We start from the raw sequence: 16374 nt of genomic DNA on the forward strand, positions 1-16374 counted from the left end.
TAGTTATGCTATGCCATGCAAGTTTAGTGCCTTGGTGTTCAGTGCCTTATAAGATTAATACTCTATATTTAAGAGTAAGTGAAATATTTAAATGGCATTAATTTTGCAATCATAAAATGTTTTAGGAAATATCATTGCAAACCTATGTGCAGGCATCATCACTGTGCCCTTAACAAGCACAAATTTTTAGTGCAACTTGCAACAAATCCCAGCTGTGGAGACACTGACACGGGTGTTTTATGCAGGAAAATGATGTATAGTCTGTGTTTCGTATTTGTTTAAAATTTGTACTTCTGTGTGTAATAAACAATGGCAATAAACTGATTCTGCAACACAGACTTATGTTCCCAGTGATTTTGTGTTTGCGGCCATCGCTAATAGTATTTTTGTGTGTTTCAAAAACAAACCTACCAAAGTATTCCTTTTTCATGTGCATCTCTAACTCCTTCTCCAGCTCCAAGGTGAGCGCCTCCAGCCTTTTCTCCGCCTGGCTTGGTCCACTCTCTCGACTGGGGGTCACCTGGTAAGGTAGTTTAAACCTCTGGCCCGAGGAAGCCGTTTTTGAAGGCATCACATAACTATAAGAGGAAGGCGACCCTGAGGGTATATCCGCGGTCCCTCCCGTCTGCCCCGACTGCTGCTGGGGTTCAGGCACTGCCGAAAGCCCCTGGAGATGGATGCGATTCTGAACTCCGTTGGAGTCTCCAAACTCCTGCAGCAGCGTATCTTCGTGTAAACTGGTTCCCAGCATGGATGACCTAGGGGAAGGAAGCTGCAGATCCGGATAGGTGCTCATAGACCCCCTGGAGCTGCGGGAACTTCTGGAGCTGTGACTGGAGATGCTCGACCGGGGGCTGACCACGCAGTTTGCGCTTGTCCCCGGTCTTGCGCTCCCGTCCTGGCTGCAGATGCTGGAGCGAGGACTCGCCAGCGGCGCTGAGTGCAAGACTCCCTCCAGATCTTGGTTGACCACGGGCCCGTACCGAGAGTCAGAGTAACTGGATCTCGGGCTGGTAGTGAAGGAATATTGGCTCGCAGTGCTCGACCTGGGGCTGGTGTGCCTCTGGTCGTAGCCCATGCTGATGCCGCTGGTGCGGTTGCTGTTGGGCTTGCTGCAGCAGTCACAGCTGTTGAGGCTGGCCCGGGGACTTGAGTGTTTACTCGTGTCGCTGGCGGTGCTTGCATAGCTGGATCGGGGACTGAGGACACTGTTTCCTTCGCAGTGAACCAAACTAGATCTAGGGCTCGTGTACCTCTCCTGACCCGGTACCACCAGACTGGTACGCGGGCTGCTGATGCTCGACCTCGGGCTGGCATGCTTGCTTTGCTCTTGAGAAGACAGAGAAGATGCCAGGCTGGAGCGAGGACTGGTGGCGTTATATCTCCCGTCGTGGCTGCTGGCGATGCAGACACTGTTGCACCTGTTGCCGGGCACAGCCACCGGTTTATTGAGCGGCACGCCGTCAAAGGTGGAGCCGGTGCTGTACCTGTGGCCCTGCACCTCCAGAGAGTACCTCCTGTGTCTCTCGGAAGTGCCTGTATAACAAGGCAAAGCTACTTCGGATTTGGTGCAACAACCATCCTCGTTATAAACCGCGTCCCTCTGAGGGGCGCAAAAATCCACAGGAACCGTCCGGTTGCAATTCACCGGGCGCACTGGAGCCGCGTTGTACACTTTATTCCCGGACGAGAAATTCTCCACTGTGTGATGCTGCTGGTGAAGCACAGAGGTCCCATTCATCGGCTTGGCTTTATGCTCAACCAGTGCCGGAGCCGAAAAGTCTAAATCGGGGTTAATCACCAAGTCTCTCCTCGCATCGTACATCCCGTCCTGGTACGCATCATACAAAGAAAGGTCCTCCATCAGTTTGGTGGCCCGGAGTCCCAAATCTTCCTGGTAATGCTCCATGTTGTGCTTCCGAGGAGAGAAACAAGTTCAGAGTGCGCTCCGCTGCGCGAGCCAAACTATAGAGCACCGCGGAGCACTAATTGCGTTTCACATGGAAATCAAAACAAAACGCCGCCGTACAGCCGTCCCTCACTCACAGAAAACCACTTACATGCCCGCAAACCCCGCCGAGAGCCGCATCGTCTTCTTCTGCTTCCCCCGCTTCGCCGAAAACACAAACTCTTTCTCACAGTTTCAGCCGACAGCGATACGTTTGTCAACTTCAGTTTTTGTTAAGTTGAAAGGTCTTTACAGTCAACGGCGCGCTGCGCGGAGGAATTTCCCCTTGTTGGTTTTTCCTCTAGATTTCCTTTACGGCCACTGTGCAAGAAATCAAAGTAGGTCGGATAATCGTATATGCTGCAAACACCATTTGTGTGCAAGCCTGAGCGCACAAAGAGCGCAAAAATCTCAACAAAACGCTGTTTAATGCAGGGGACTCGTTCGCGTGAAAGGAATGCGGGGAAGGAGACTGGATGCGCTGCGCCTCTCTGGAATGTGGTTAATGCTGCAGAGAAACAATGATTGCGACCAACTCAGCAAGGGGCTGCCGGCTCTGAAGAGAATAGTTTAAGAGAGAAGGGGACGTCTGCATTCATCCCGGGCAGACTAAAATACCACACAAAGCACGCCTCACCTGGTCCGACTCCTTTTACACCAGGAATGAGCTGCAGTGATTCAGTATTAATGGAGGGCAGATGCGTTTAAAACTCAATTTTCAAAGATGTAAAGATGTTCTCAGATATCGTTTTCTACATATAAATAAAGGGTAGGCCTAGATCATGCTTTTAATGATTTATTTTACAATAAGCTGCATAAAAACACGATATGAGGATTTCAACTATAGCAAAACAGTTTAAGAATTACGAAAATATGCAATCTCGATTAACCTTGGAAAAAACATGTTATTACTCTCTGCAATAGAAAATAGTCGCTAAGATCTTTAACATTTCTTTAAATATACAGATATATTTTCTAAATGCACCAATTAAAACATGTCTTCCTGGTGATAAAGGGAGGAGTTTAAAAATCAAAACCCACAATTCAAATTTCACAGGTCAGGTTTTATTAATTTTTGCACAAAAATATATTTAAAAATGTATTTCTCCAGTAATCATAGATGTTTGCCCTTACAAGTTAAAAAAGAGGTAGCATGTAAAAATTAAACTAACTTATGTTACTGCTTTAAACTGCTCTCATAGACTTGGTCCTTAGATGGCTGGACTTGTTTTAATGACTTTAAAAGGAAAGGTGCACATGGATGATAACATATTAAAATATGCAAACTGTCTTTTGATGAATCAGTCTTCACACAGTATGGATGATGTTTTGGGCAAAGTCAAAAGGCAAGACTACTTTACATTAACTGCCGACGACTGGCAGAAAAGACAGAGACACAGCCACCAAGGCAGAAACAAACAGGACGTTGAGCAGCAGTCGACTGAGGAAGGAGCGGTGACATTTCTTCCCGTGGCCTCTGCTTCTGAACCACTGCACGACCTCATCCAGGTTGTACTCCCTGGGCTCGTAACCGAGCTCCGCCTTTGCCTTTGCCATGCTGAAGTAATGCGTCACGCCAGTTTTATACACCTCTGTACGTGTCAGCAGCGGCTGGAAGTTATAGAAGGGGCCGATGAGGCAGTGAATCATTTCTGTGAGGAAGGCAAAAAAGTAAATGAAAGAGATAGGAAGGCGCAGTGTTGGGAAACGATAGCCTAGGCCTTCTACGAGAGGTCTGAAGAATTCAAAATTGTTGACAGGCCTTCCATCTGAGATGAAGTAGGCCTGGCCAGCGGCGCGGTGCTGCTTCTCTGGGGTCAGAGCCTCAGCAGCTAGCACATGTGCTGACACCAGGTTGTCAACATGGACAAACTCCACCAGGCTGCTGGGTTTACCGTAAACAAACCTGAAGATCCCCTTCTCTATATAGTCAACTATCCTGGGCAGATGCCTCTGCTCTCCTGGCCCATAGATACCTGCCGGACGCAGTGCGCAGGTGCTCAGCAGGCCCGAGCGGCCCTTCAGCACTGTGCCATTAGCTTTCAGAACTGCCATGTCAGCCAGGGACTTGGTTCTGGAGTAGTGGTCCGGGTGAAGATGGAGAGGTAGATAAGGCAGGCTTTCATCTCCGTTCTCTATTACCTGACCCCCGAACACCACATTGAAGGTGCTGGTGTAAATCAGCCTGGACACTCCGTGTTCTACACAGGCCTTCAAGATGTTCTGTGTGCCTTGTACGTTCACTGCCTCAATCAGCTGGCGATTTAGCTGCTCCCTGCCAGACATGCCATAGGAGGCAATGTGGAATACACAATCCACCCCTGTGACAGCCTTCTCCACGTCTGGATATTCACGTATATCACCCTGCACAAACACAACATCCTCTGGCAGTTCTTGACTTGGGGGGATGATGTCAAACAGGATGACTTTGGCTCCTTTTTTATGCAGAGACAGAGCGAGCCTTCAGGGGGGAAAAAGCAGTCCTCCATTTTAACAAAATAACAGGCACAGTAAACCAAGGACAAAAGTACAATAGATGCACATATTTCTACCTTCAATCCTACCACAGTTCATGTCAAGAAAGTTTATCTTAATAAGATAACTGGTGTGATAACGCCACCTTGTGGTGCTTACCCCATGCTGCAGCGTTTGCCTGCATTTAAATATTTTATAATGTGTAGTAATAACACAAAAAAGGCAAAATTGTTCTTACCGATTACCGAAGTAGCCAGATCCACCAGTTATTAAAAACGTCTCTTTGCTAGCATTTCCCATTCCAAGTGGATGAATCTGTGAGGAAAATTAAGAAAACAATATTATTAATGTTTGTTTTTTTAAATACACATAAATCAGCCTGATGCATTTAAAGAATAAAAGTATTAATAACTAAAATAAAATCGTAATTAAACAGCTTCCGGTTACCTAAAGTCAATCACAGCTTGCAGATTCAATGACGCGTTCCACCTGAGCTATTAAATCTTTCATGCTGCTACGTCAGTGTATATTTTTGTTTCCCGAGGTGACTGCAAGTTTAATTCAGTGAATAAAATCTAACTAATCCATACTTGTAGTTGCTTGCATGAGTAGAGTAAAGGTATGTGCGAGGCATGCTTGAAACTATGCACATGCCCTGTGCGCCAAACTGTTAAAAGCTCACATATTCAACGGACATACCAACCTGAGCACGAGGCAGACAAAAACGAGACAAATAAGTGTCCAATATGACTCATTCAAAACTCCACTGTAATCCTGGAAACCTCCAAAACAGCGACAGATAGCACCACCAGTGTACCTCCTCACCAGTGACGCTGATTCGTTAAGCACGGGGACACAGGAAATCCGGCGAAATTATCTTCATGTAGCAAAGCATTGACAAATTGTAAAATAGTTTTAATGGTAGCTAAACGCAAAATTATACAACAGATCCGTAGATATTGTCGAATTTCATGGTTTAGATTTACAGACTGTCATAGCACTCACTTTAATCTGGACTAACGATACACGTCTCATGCTTTTGTTTTGAAAGCTGTATTTTAGACTACGAAGACTTCCGATTTTGACTTTTTTTCACCGATTTTAACCAGAATATTTTTATTAACACGATATAAATTTTGCTGTGTGTATAAGCTGTGTCAATGGTGTCTGAAGGTGGCTATGGCTGCTTTCAGGATGTTGCTGTTAGAAACTTTCCGCTGTGGCTCCTGGCTTCATGCCTGAAATCAAAATGATAGTTGCCGTAAAGTGACTCATACTGCTGTGAGGGCCCTAATATTTACAGGAAGGCTTCACAGCAGTCAAATCCCTTAAAAACATAAAAAATATTTTCTCTGAGCCACAATTAAAAACAATATAATCATTTCAAGAATAAAAAAGTTTAACCCACCAATTTACAGAGAGTGGAGTTTTCAGTGAGAACTAATAAAGGAGTGAAATATTGCTCTATATACACTGTACAGACTTTTCCCCCTCGGATTAGTAGAATTTTAATTTAATCTGTAGTTGTGTGAGGGGAAAACGTGAATAATCCTTTTAAAAGGTAAAATAAAAAGAGGATTTACGTAAGTCTTTGATTAGTAGTCCCTCTAGCGGTGATACAAACTGAAAATTGACGACGACGTCATATTTTACTCTCAGTTGCCACCCAGAACAACAACGCAGAGCTGCAGGTTACTTCAAAGTCCAAAGGTAAGCGGCTGTGTTATGTAAGAGAGATCAGTGAAGTAAAGAGTGCACTAAACTCTTAAAGGAAACAGTCCGGTGGGAGGCACGGCCAACGGGCTTTATGTTTCCTAAAGTATGCGTATTTGTCGATCTGATCGTGATGACAAAAAAGTAGGGTATACTTTTACAGGCACACGGATGAACGTTTGTCGAAATTGCCTTTCTCGTTTTACATAATTTACTCACTTGAAAAACTTGCCCAAAGTTAAGCAGGCCTGCACGTTCCGTATCTGTACAAAACGCACCACCCAAAATGTGCAAAATGTGATAAAACAGGAAGATACGCGTCATGAGCATGTTTAGGTTGAGTTACACCGAATTGTTGAAAACAAACAAAAACAAGTCCGTGATAAACTACTTTACAACATGTTTAGGAGTCGACTTTGCATATATAAGTGCAACTTTTAACTTGATATGACTGATCACTAAATTCAGTATAATATGATCCGGTGTAAAGTATCCTGTGTCTTATCTGAGGAATATTACAAAAGGTGTCATAACCTGCATTTTACAAACAGGATGGATTTGCGTGAGTACTTCAAAAGAATTGGTTTCCATGTCTCCTGTGATAAACTGGATCTTGCAACACTGAACCTGATCCACAGAAAGCACGTTATGTCCATCCCATTTGAGAACCTAAGCATCCACTGTGGCGAGAGGATCACCATGGACCTTGAGGTCATCTTCAATAAGGTTGTGAGGAGCAGCCGCGGAGGCTGGTGCCTTGAGAACAACTCCCTGTTTGGCTGGGTGTTGAGACAAATGGGTTTCAACACGACAACACTAAGTTCCAGAGTTTTCAATAGTTTCCTCAATGACTTTGGCCCGCTTGATTCTCATCTCATTAACAAGGTCATCATTGATGGGAAGGCTTATATAACAGATGTGAGCTTTGGGGTGTCATCACAAGTGCGAGAGCCTCTGGAGCTTATTTCTGGAAAGGAGCAGCCCCAGGCAGCAGGTGTTTTTCGCCTCATAGACAAAGGGGACATGTGGGTGCTGGAGAAGACTGGCAGAAAACCAAAGGTTCCTAATCCAGAATTTGCTACATCAAGTCTGGTGAGCAGGAAGCAAACAAAGCAGATCTACTGCTTCACCTTGGAGCCTCGCGGGGTAGATCATTTTGTAGATAAATGTCACAGGCTGCAGACCGACCCCGCCTCACTGTTCACCAATAAGTCCATCTGCTCTTTGCAGACTCCCACGGGATTCAGAGCCCTGATTGGAAAGACCTACAGTGAGGTCACCTTCAAACCAGAGGAAGGTGTTGATGTCTTAGACATGAGGGACATATCAGATGATGAGATAGACGAAATTCTGATGGAAAAGTTCAACATAAAGCTGCAGAACAAACTAAAGCTCATGAGCAACAAATCCTGGTACACACTTTGAAAACAATCCTGACATAGCAACATTTTATGTTGAAGCTCGTCAGCAAAATAAAATATTTGACAACTCCATGAATTAAATTATTTAGATCTTCAGAATTGTAGTTGCATAAAAACAGAAATAAATAAGCTCTAAATAATGTGCACTGAATGATGGAACGATAAAAAAACAACTCTATTTGAATTCCAATTATTCAATTTGATTTTATTGTATTCATATAGCGTCAAATCACAAAAGCAGTCACTTCAAAGCACTTTATATTGCAAGGTAAAGACCCTACAATAATACAGAGAACACCATAACAATCAATTATCCACATAATCATTACATAATTATGAACATTGTTACAGCAGCAAAGTACACTAAACAGGAAAATATAAATAGATGCAGCATACCTAACAACAGTAAAGCTATGCAAGTATAAATATTTTAATTTCTAGTGTTATTAAAGTGTAGTAGTTTACACATTTGCTTTTCCCTTTGGGTTTCCACCAGGAATGACAAATCGAAGGTAGAGCCACCTGCTGTGGCAGCTCCTTGTAAATAAGGGAGCAGCTGAAAGTAGCTTTATTTGGAATTGTATTATAGTGGGAAGTGAGAAGAAGGGAGTAGAGGAGAAATGCTCAGTGCATTATGGGAAGTCTGTCAGAATATGTAAATTAGGTTTAAAACGTATCTGAGTTTTATCCCTAATTTTAAAAGTACATAGGGTATCTGTGCATTAAATAAAATGATTTACAGTATGAGGGAAAACATACCATGTTTGTATTTTTCTGGATATAATAGTGAGTGTAGTGATCTTAATATTTATAGCTACCTTGAATGTTTTTGTGTCACTTTTTTTTTTGTTTTATGTTTGTATATTTATTAATCCCATATATCATAATGCTTAAACTAAGATAACTTATTTCATAGTATTTATCCTCAACCTTGTAAAACAGCAAAAGGTGAAAACTGAGCAAATCTGAAGACATCCTGACAAAAAAAATCATATATTGCTAGAAAGAGTAAGAAAATATGCACACTGCTTCTCTCCAGTTTAATAAATTCAATCTTAAAACATTCTTGCAAAGGCAACATTTTGATCTTGAAATGAAGAAAGAAGATTCCATGAATATTTCTATTTTTCAAACTATATTACCTGTTTATCTGTTCACCATTGTAAAATGATCATAATGCTTATATATGGTAACTGAGTAATTCACAGTATTAAAATGTCCTGTTTTGTGAAGTTGTTATAGTGTCATAGGTTTATACAAGGACGTTTGTATATCAAATGATTTGTCCTCAACGCCTCTACCTCTACATGACTGAGACTCAGATCCTCATCTTGGCCATCCACAGGCAGTTCTTAGATCAACGTGTGTTAGATAGAATAACCTAAATTGTATTTTAACAGACTTGAATGGACAGTGGCTCTTTGTGTGTCATGACATTAAACATACTTTGCTGTTTTATTCTATGTTCTGTGTCAAGGTTTCTTGCTTTTACAAAAATGATGTTGTCATTACCGATTATTCTCTCAAAAGGGAGCAGGGATCATAACACATTATGATCCCTGCAGTGGGTGGGTCCTTTGACAGACAATACATAAATAAATCATCCTCTTTTAACAACAGAAAATATGCTTTTGACAGTCTTCCTCTCAGTAAGAACTTTTGTTTTTCTTTAAACTTACCAGTTATCCTGCCACAGTTTGCTGGTTTTAGTAGTGTACAATGAAACTGACCATGTTCTTTAATAGACAATTATGCTTCTAATATTACAGTTTAAGTGAGTTCTAATCAGGCTGTACTGCTCGTACACATCCAGTTGTTAGATAAAATCAACCTCACATTTCACCCATTTCAAACTTTCTGCATGAATGGTCTGTCCACCAAGCTCCTGTTAATAACAAACCTTTTGTAAAACCAACAACAGGACTTACTGTAAAAGAACCAGAGTATATATTCTTTCATATGATCACATTCAAGAGAAACTATTTTGTTTTGTAATATCATAGAAATTGCCATGATATGAATAATATTGGTCATTATCTGCAAAATCATTGACATTATTGTATTAATGTGGGTGTGTTTTATTGCCTGTGTACTGGACTTTTCTCTTTTGAGGCGAGGGATGCGTTATTTCTTCTTTCCAAATGTGTATATATTATAATTTAAATGTGCTGCTGAAAGAACTTTAATAACTGCATGGATAAAATTCTATAAATACTTATTTCCATGTATGCATTGACTTCTCACTATTTCTCTCAGTGAAGCAGCTGAGTTGCACCAACTCTATCACTGATTAACTTATGATCAAGTAAATCAGTAATATACTGTCAGGTTCTTTTGGCTGTTTAAGCTCACCCACTTTATTGCATGAAGTTCACCAGGTAGAAGAGATCAGTTACTGCCCTCTTTTTTTGCCTTCACAGATATATTACTCAGAAAATAACTTTGATCACACTATCAAACAAAGTAAGGTTAAACATTTTTGCTCCGCATTTCTTGTTGCAGGTTATTTTCCGTTACCTTAAAGAAAGGAAAAGTGTTAAATATACTGATTTGCAATGACTGCAAGTGACATCTTTATCAGACTTGATTCAAAGAAGCTGCAGGATTTGCTTTTGAAGCTTTAAGGGAAATGAAATGGATTTGCAGCATAGTAAGAAAAACCATAAGTAGCTCACTTACCTTTTTCTGTTTTTGCTTCCAGACTCTCAAAACACATCCTCGATCAAACACCAATTACATAAGGTAAGGATAAAAAATTTCAGATTAATTTAGTTGTATTCAACATTTGTCATTAGAATGATATTTATAGTATTAACCAAAAGAAAGGTGTTAAAATGTATTAATTTGTGCAGTAAATGCCAAGTTAAAGTCAACAATTGCTGTACCCATAAAAACCACATTATTTCATGAAAAAATAAGAATTTATTTTTATCATTTACTACCATTTACAACTTAAAGAATTGTATTGGTAAGCAGCTGAAACAATGAAGCTAGGATCACTTGGTTAAAACACTAATGCTTCCACCATCTTGCATTTCCATTGTCTTTATGTGAACAGAAAACAGGAATTAAATGTAATTGTTATAAATTTCATGAGATATTCTTACATCCATCCATTTTTTTCCATTCGCTTCCGCTTATCCTTTTCAGGGTCACGGGGGTGCTGGCGCCTATCCCAGCTGTCATAGGGTGAGAGGCAGGGTACACCCTGGACAGGTCGCCAGTCTGTCACAGGGCTAACACACAGGGACAGACAACCATTCACACTCACACCTATGGGCAATTTAGATTTTTCAATTAACCTATCCCCACAAAGTACATGTCTTTGGACTGTGGGAGGAAGCCGGAGTACCTGGGGAGAACCCACGCAAACACGGGGAGAACATGCAAACTCCACACAGAAAGGCCGTGGCCTGATGGTGGAATTGAACTCAGGACCTTCTTGCTGTGAGGATACAGTGCTAATCACCGTGCCACCAAGATACTCTTACATGAAATGTTAATTAAGATTAGGTGTCTTGAATTGAATGATTGATCTAAGATTGTAAGGAAGCGAAGAGCATACCAGGCTAGACCTAGAGTTGGACATCTGGCTGCATCCTGTAGATTGACAGGATGTAGCACAAAATGAAAGGTGTTGGGGTTTTTTAATGTTTTTTTTTTTTTAAAGCGTTGTCAATGAGATGGCTGCAGAACTGAAATGATTATCAATGTGTTGTCCTGCATTTTACAGGCAAGATGAATTTGGATGAGTACTTAAAAAGAATTGGTTTCCATGGCTCCTATGATAAACTGGATCTTGCAACACTGAAGCTGATCCACAGGCAGCATGTTATGTCCATTCCATTTGAGAACCTCAGCATCCACTGTGGAGAGAAGATTACCATGGACCTTGAGGTCATCTTTAACAAGATGGTGAGGAGCAGCCGTGGAGGTTGGTGCCTTGAGAACAACTCCCTGTTTGGCTGGGTACTGAGACAAATGGGCTATGACACTACAACATTGGGCTCCAGAGTTTTTAGCCCTACTGGTGGTGAATATCACTCTGAGGAAACACACCTCATTAACAAGGTCATCATTGATGGGAAGGCTTATATAGCAGATGTAAGTTTTGGGGTGTCACTCCAACTCTGGGAGCCTCTGGAGCTCATCTCTGGAAAGGAGCAGTCTCAGGCGGCGGGTGTCTTTCGCCTCATAGACAAGGGGGACATGTGGATGCTGGAGAAAACTGGCAGGAAACCAGAGGTTCCTAATCCAGAATTTGCTAAATCAAGTCTGTTAGACAAGAAGCAAACACAGGTGATTTACTCCTTCACCTTGGAGCCTCGTGAGCCATATCATTTCTCTCAGGTAAACCATGACCTCCAGTCAGACCCCACCTCACTGTTCATCAATAAGTCCATCTGCTCTTTGCAGACACCCACAGGATTCAGAGCACTGGTTGGCTGGACCTACAGTGAGGTCACCTTCAAACCAGAGGAAGGTGTTGATGTGTATGACATGAGAAATGTAACAGATGATGCGCTAGAAGAAATTCTGAGGGAAAAGTTCAATGTGAAGCTGCAGAACAAACTGAAGGCTGTAAACAAAAAAGCATGCTACACACTTTAGAGAATTAACCAGCAGATGTCCTGCTTTGAAAAAGCTTTAAAACAGTAATCAGAATTAAAATCAGAATACTTTATTAATCCCTAAGGAAAATTCTGCAAATCAAGCTTTGCAAAATTTCTGTTTTTGAAAAGTTATAAGTCACATTGAATGTCACGTTTCATATGATGCATTTCTATGACTGAAAGAAGTAAGGTCACTTTTTCAATGTGTTGTTTCATTTTATTCACACACACTTTTGCAGGTCCAGAGTTGTAAATATTTTAGTGACCACATAAGGAGATCAGTACCAAAATTAACTTTTTCTTTGCATTTCTCAAATACAACTATGAAATTGTATATATTTAATTAAACAAATACAACAAATCATGTTCTGTCACTTGAAAGAAACATTTCTACCTCAGTTGTTCGACTTGGAAAGAGGTAAGTGGTACGATAACGACACCTTGTGGTATAATAGACATGGTGCAGTGTTTAACTGCGTGAAAATTTGTCTAATAACACTAATTTATTCATATCAGTGACCAAAACCGCAAGTCTCGTCCGTGGATAAGCAGATGCAGCTCTAATTACCTCTGCTTGTCGACACACAAACCTATATTTTATTTTGTTTTCATAAATGTGGTCGAATTGAATCTCACGTGTTTATAAGAAGTAGCTGGTTGTGGTACTTAAACGTGAATGAAGTTAGGAGACTCATGGCTTCACGCCTGAAATAACTATTAAATATGCCAAAGTGACGTCATTATTTTGCGACAATAAATGACCTGTCAGAGACCCGAAAACAGAGCAACGTAACAAGGAATATCGTTGAAATTACAAATTTTAATTCCCAACTCTTACACTTTAAAATCGAGACCTTTAGTGGAGCCTGGGAGAAAACAGCTGTTCATACCAGTTACATGATCTCAAAAGGATTCACACACTCCAAACCAGGATAAGCCAAACACTGCACACAGTGAAATCATTCATAAAACCCACACATAGAGGTGTTTGCTTTTACGATTAAGATTCTCCCAACGAGACCCACCTAATTTCTCTCCAGCCCCCAAATAATAAAATTCAAAATACTACAAACCATATTATGATGATTAATTATCATAAAAGCCTATGTATCCTTGTATTTTCTCTGTCTCCCCTGCCTGGCGCGTGGTTTGGCTTGTACAATTAAAAGGCTTAAACCACGAAACCTTCAGCTCATTCTCATACACAGAATAAATCAATAACAGCACCTGATATCAATTAATGTTGAGTCAATGATAATGAGTTCCCAATCATTTTATAGTATTTACAAAAATATGTTACTGCAGTCAAAACCAATTAAAAAAATAAATAAATCTATTCAATCAATCTATTCAAACAGGTATTTGCTGGGAGTGTTATCTTCGTTTTAGCTTATAGGTGCTGTGTGTGTTTAAAAAGAAAAAAGCTTTAAATATGTTGAAAGCCAACATTTGACGTGGACCCCCTTCATTCTTTAACACAGCTTGAACTCTTAGGCAAGCTTTCTTATAATTGAGCCTTCAGGAATAGTTTTCCCAGGCTTTCTGAAGAAGATTCAAAGCTTCAGGGCTCCAATCCATGACTGGTGGTGCCCAATTGTGAAGTGGTGTGTGGTTTTTTTTGTTTTGTTTTATTTTGTCCCCCCTCTCTCTATCCAGGTATGCCTTGACTACAATGCTAGGGTGTTTGGGATCATTATCATGCTGAAAAAAAGGAAACATTTGCCAATCAGGCTTCCAGATGATATTGTGTTGTGGATCAAACTCTGATGGTACCAGTTTTGGCAAGGTCCCCAACACTGATTTAAATGCAGCCCAAAATCATGTGTGTCCACTGGGTTTTACAGATGGCTGCAGATGCTCACTATACCTCTCCCTTGAGCTGGATAAGCCTAGCTCATTAGAAGGAATAAAGAGGATATGGTTTGTTTTGTGGGAAAAGGCTTTCATCACTCATTGGAGCAGAAACTCTGAGCCACATTCATGAACACATTCATTATTTGTTTTGTGTATTGCTTCTGTCAGCTAAGCAATTGGGATGCGCCACCCCTATCACCATCATGATCGATGCATATTATTGAATGAGACTGGCTATATACATTCCTTTTGTAGTATAAAGTAGCTCACTTACCTTTATCCTGTTTTTGCTTCCAGACTCATCAAAACACATCCTTGATCAAACACCAATCAAATAAGGTAAGGATAAAAAATTTCAGATTAATTTAGTTATAGTCAACATTTGTCATTAGAATGATATTTGATGATATTTAAACATGTTTGCGCAAAATGTTCAGATCATTTTAATTGTATTCAACATTTCCGGGGGAGCACAGCCCAAAGACTAGTATTGGTAAGCAGCTGTTGAAAGGGTTAAATGAGGGGTAGGATAACCTGCCCTATTAAAACACTAATGCTTCCACCATCTTGCATTTCCATTGTCTTTACATGAACAGAAAACTGGAATGAAATTTAATTGTTATAAATTTAATGAGATAATCTTACATGAAATGTTAATTAAGATTAGGCATCTTGAATTGAATCATTGATTCTTAGATTGTAAGGAAGCAAAGAGCCTGCCAGGCTAGACCTAGAGTTGGACATTTGGCTGCATCCTATAAATTGACAGGATGTGACACAAAATGAAAGGTGTAGGGGTTTTCTTTTTTCTTTTTTTTCTTTTTTAAAAAGCTTTGTAAGTGACATGCTGCAGACCTAAAATGATTATCAATGTGTTGTCCTGCATTTTACAGGCAAGATGAATTTGGAAGAGTACTTCAAAAGAATTGGTTTCCATGGCTCCTATGATAAACTGGACCTTGCAACACTGAAGCTGATCCACAGGCAGCACATTATGTCCATTCCATTTGAGAACCTCAGCATCCACTGTGGAGAGAAAATAATCATGGACCTTGAGGTTATCTTCAATAAGGTTGTGAGGGGTACCCGTGGAGGTTGGTGCTTTGAGAACAACTACCTGTTTAGCTGGGTGCTGAGACAAATGGGCTATGACACTACAACCTTGGGCTCCAGAGTTTTCGACACGAGCATTAATGACTTTGAATCCCAGGAAGTACATCTCATTAACAAGGTCATCATTGAGGGGAAGGCTTATATAGCAGATGTAAGTTTTGGATTATCTGGCCAAATACGGGAGCCCCTCGAGCTCATCTCTGGAAAGGAACAGCCTCAGGATGGAGGCGTCTTTCGCTTCATATGCAAGGACAATTTGTGGATGCTGGAGAAGACTGGCAGAAGAACGGAGGTTCCTAACCCAGAATTTGCTAAATCAAGTCTGGTCAACCGGAAGGAGACGCGACTGATCCACTGCTTCAGCTTGGAGCCTCGTGAGCCAGATCATTTCTTTCAAGTGAACAATGACCTCCAGACAGACCCCACCTCACTGTTCACCAACAAGTCCATCTGCTCTTTGCAGACGCCCACAGGATTCACAGCGCTGGTTGGCTTGATCTACAGTGAGGTCATATTTAAGCCAGATGAAGGTGTTGATCTCTATAACATGAAAAACATAACAGAAGATGAATTAGAGGCTGTGCTGATGGAAAAGTTCAAAGTGAAGCTGCAGAACAAAATGCAGGCTGTAAACAGAAGAGTAGTCCTTGAATTTTAGAAAATTACTCCTCATACATCCTGCTTGGGAACACTGGCATGAATGAAGCTCCCTGGCTTTCTGTTTATTTGAAAGATTATCAGTGGTGTTGAATGTGTTTTGTATGACTATAAATGATACACTTGCATGGAAATAAAAAAATAAAAAATAAAGTCAAGGCATCATTTCAGTCTGGTTTTTTTTTTTTTTTTTTTTTTTTTTCCTTCTATCTTCCCCTCCATACAGTTCTGCAAGTTCAGAGATGGAAGAAAACATATCAGTGAATTGTCTAGTATTTGATTATTATAATTTTATTTTTGTTTTTAAGGCTTTTAGAACGGTAAAACGTATAAACAGATCAAGGTCAAGATGAACATATTTTCATTTTCCAAATATCACTCAATTGATTTCTAGTCTTAACTAAATAAAATCAATTGAAGTCTGCATTGTCCCTCTGACAGAAAGGTGACCAGTCCAAGGTGTACCCCTGCTTCTCCCATTGTGATGGCTAGAATAGGATTCCAGAACAATGCCATCTCTGTGATCCTGAACTATGTGCGGGTGGATGGATTCAAACAATCATTGGACTATCTCAAATCT

The 16374-nt window shown here is 40.8% G+C and overlaps 5 protein-coding genes across 9 annotated transcripts in view; 3 read left to right on the forward strand and 2 right to left on the reverse strand.

The window, feature by feature from the left end:
- Positions 1–2271, reverse strand: part of wtip (WT1 interacting protein) — a 36313-nt gene extending 34042 nt beyond the window's left edge. The window contains exons 1-2 of one of the 2 annotated variants that reach the window (XM_085250004.1): positions 2061–2271; positions 412–1915 (exon numbers count right to left, since the gene is read on the reverse strand). In XM_085250004.1, the coding sequence (XP_085106130.1) occupies positions 412–1909 (1498 nt within the window). In that variant the 5' untranslated portion in view covers positions 1910–1915; positions 2061–2271. Of the gene's footprint in view, positions 1–411 lie in introns of both variants that reach the window. The other variant, XM_085249932.1, reaches the window with a different exon arrangement.
- A 526-nt stretch (positions 2272–2797) lies between these two features.
- Positions 2798–5468, reverse strand: sdr42e1 (short chain dehydrogenase/reductase family 42E, member 1). Its single transcript, XM_085250124.1, has 3 exons — positions 5127–5468; positions 4662–4738; positions 2798–4409 (listed from the first exon to the last, which is right to left on the reverse strand). The coding sequence occupies exons 2-3, from the start codon at positions 4721–4723 to the stop codon at positions 3311–3313; spliced, it is 1161 nt and encodes a 386-aa protein (XP_085106250.1). The 5' UTR covers positions 4724–4738; positions 5127–5468; the 3' UTR covers positions 2798–3310.
- Positions 5469–6041: 573 nt separating this feature from the next.
- On the forward strand, positions 6042–12531 carry LOC146582896 (arylamine N-acetyltransferase, pineal gland isozyme NAT-10-like). Of its 4 annotated transcripts, none has more exons than XM_085250466.1 (4): positions 6058–6133; positions 10259–10299; positions 10708–10746; positions 11291–12531. In XM_085250466.1, exon 4 carries the CDS (start codon positions 11296–11298, stop codon positions 12166–12168), a length of 873 nt encoding a protein of 290 aa, XP_085106592.1. In that variant the 5' UTR covers positions 6058–6133; positions 10259–10299; positions 10708–10746; positions 11291–11295; the 3' UTR covers positions 12169–12531. The 4 variants fall into 4 exon arrangements, with proteins under 4 accessions (XP_085106439.1, XP_085106592.1, XP_085106512.1 ...); XM_085250386.1 differs by lacking the exon at positions 6058–6133 and adding an exon at positions 9894–10020; XM_085250313.1 differs by lacking the exon at positions 10708–10746 and having other exon boundaries at positions 6042–6133.
- On the forward strand, positions 6100–9067 carry LOC146582897 (arylamine N-acetyltransferase, pineal gland isozyme NAT-10-like). Its single transcript, XM_085250647.1, has 2 exons — positions 6100–6133; positions 6688–9067. The coding sequence occupies exon 2, from the start codon at positions 6689–6691 to the stop codon at positions 7559–7561; it is 873 nt and encodes a 290-aa protein (XP_085106773.1). The 5' UTR covers positions 6100–6133; position 6688; the 3' UTR covers positions 7562–9067.
- Positions 11365–15942, forward strand: LOC146582898 (arylamine N-acetyltransferase, pineal gland isozyme NAT-10-like). Its single transcript, XM_085250540.1, has 3 exons — positions 11365–11491; positions 14322–14363; positions 14918–15942. The coding sequence occupies exon 3, from the start codon at positions 14923–14925 to the stop codon at positions 15793–15795; it is 873 nt and encodes a 290-aa protein (XP_085106666.1). The 5' UTR covers positions 11365–11491; positions 14322–14363; positions 14918–14922; the 3' UTR covers positions 15796–15942.
- The last annotated feature ends 432 nt before the right edge of the window (positions 15943–16374 follow it).

This window comes from Mchenga conophoros, linkage group LG1 (assembly GCF_057382185.1).
Source record: "Mchenga conophoros isolate Kocher_MC1m ecotype Shallow Benthic linkage group LG1, M_conophoros_male_GT1.1, whole genome shotgun sequence".
Taxonomy (NCBI): Eukaryota; Metazoa; Chordata; class Actinopteri; order Cichliformes; family Cichlidae; genus Mchenga; species Mchenga conophoros.

What these genes read in the sequence shown, in the direction of transcription:
- sdr42e1 (XM_085250124.1), bottom strand. Translation starts at nt 4,723, where the DNA reads ATGGGAAATGCTAGCAAAGAGACGTTTTTAATAACTGGTGGATCTGGC. An exon ending in TCTGGCTACTTCGGTAATCG is followed by an intron (nt 4,410 to 4,661) that starts GTAAGAACAATT and finishes TCCCCCCTGAAG; the next exon opens with GCTCGCTCTGTCTCTGCATA.
- LOC146582897 (XM_085250647.1), top strand. Translation starts at nt 6,689, where the DNA reads ATGGATTTGCGTGAGTACTTCAAAAGAATTGGTTTCCATGTCTCCTGT.
- LOC146582896 (XM_085250313.1), top strand. Translation starts at nt 11,296, where the DNA reads ATGAATTTGGATGAGTACTTAAAAAGAATTGGTTTCCATGGCTCCTAT.
- LOC146582898 (XM_085250540.1), top strand. Translation starts at nt 14,923, where the DNA reads ATGAATTTGGAAGAGTACTTCAAAAGAATTGGTTTCCATGGCTCCTAT.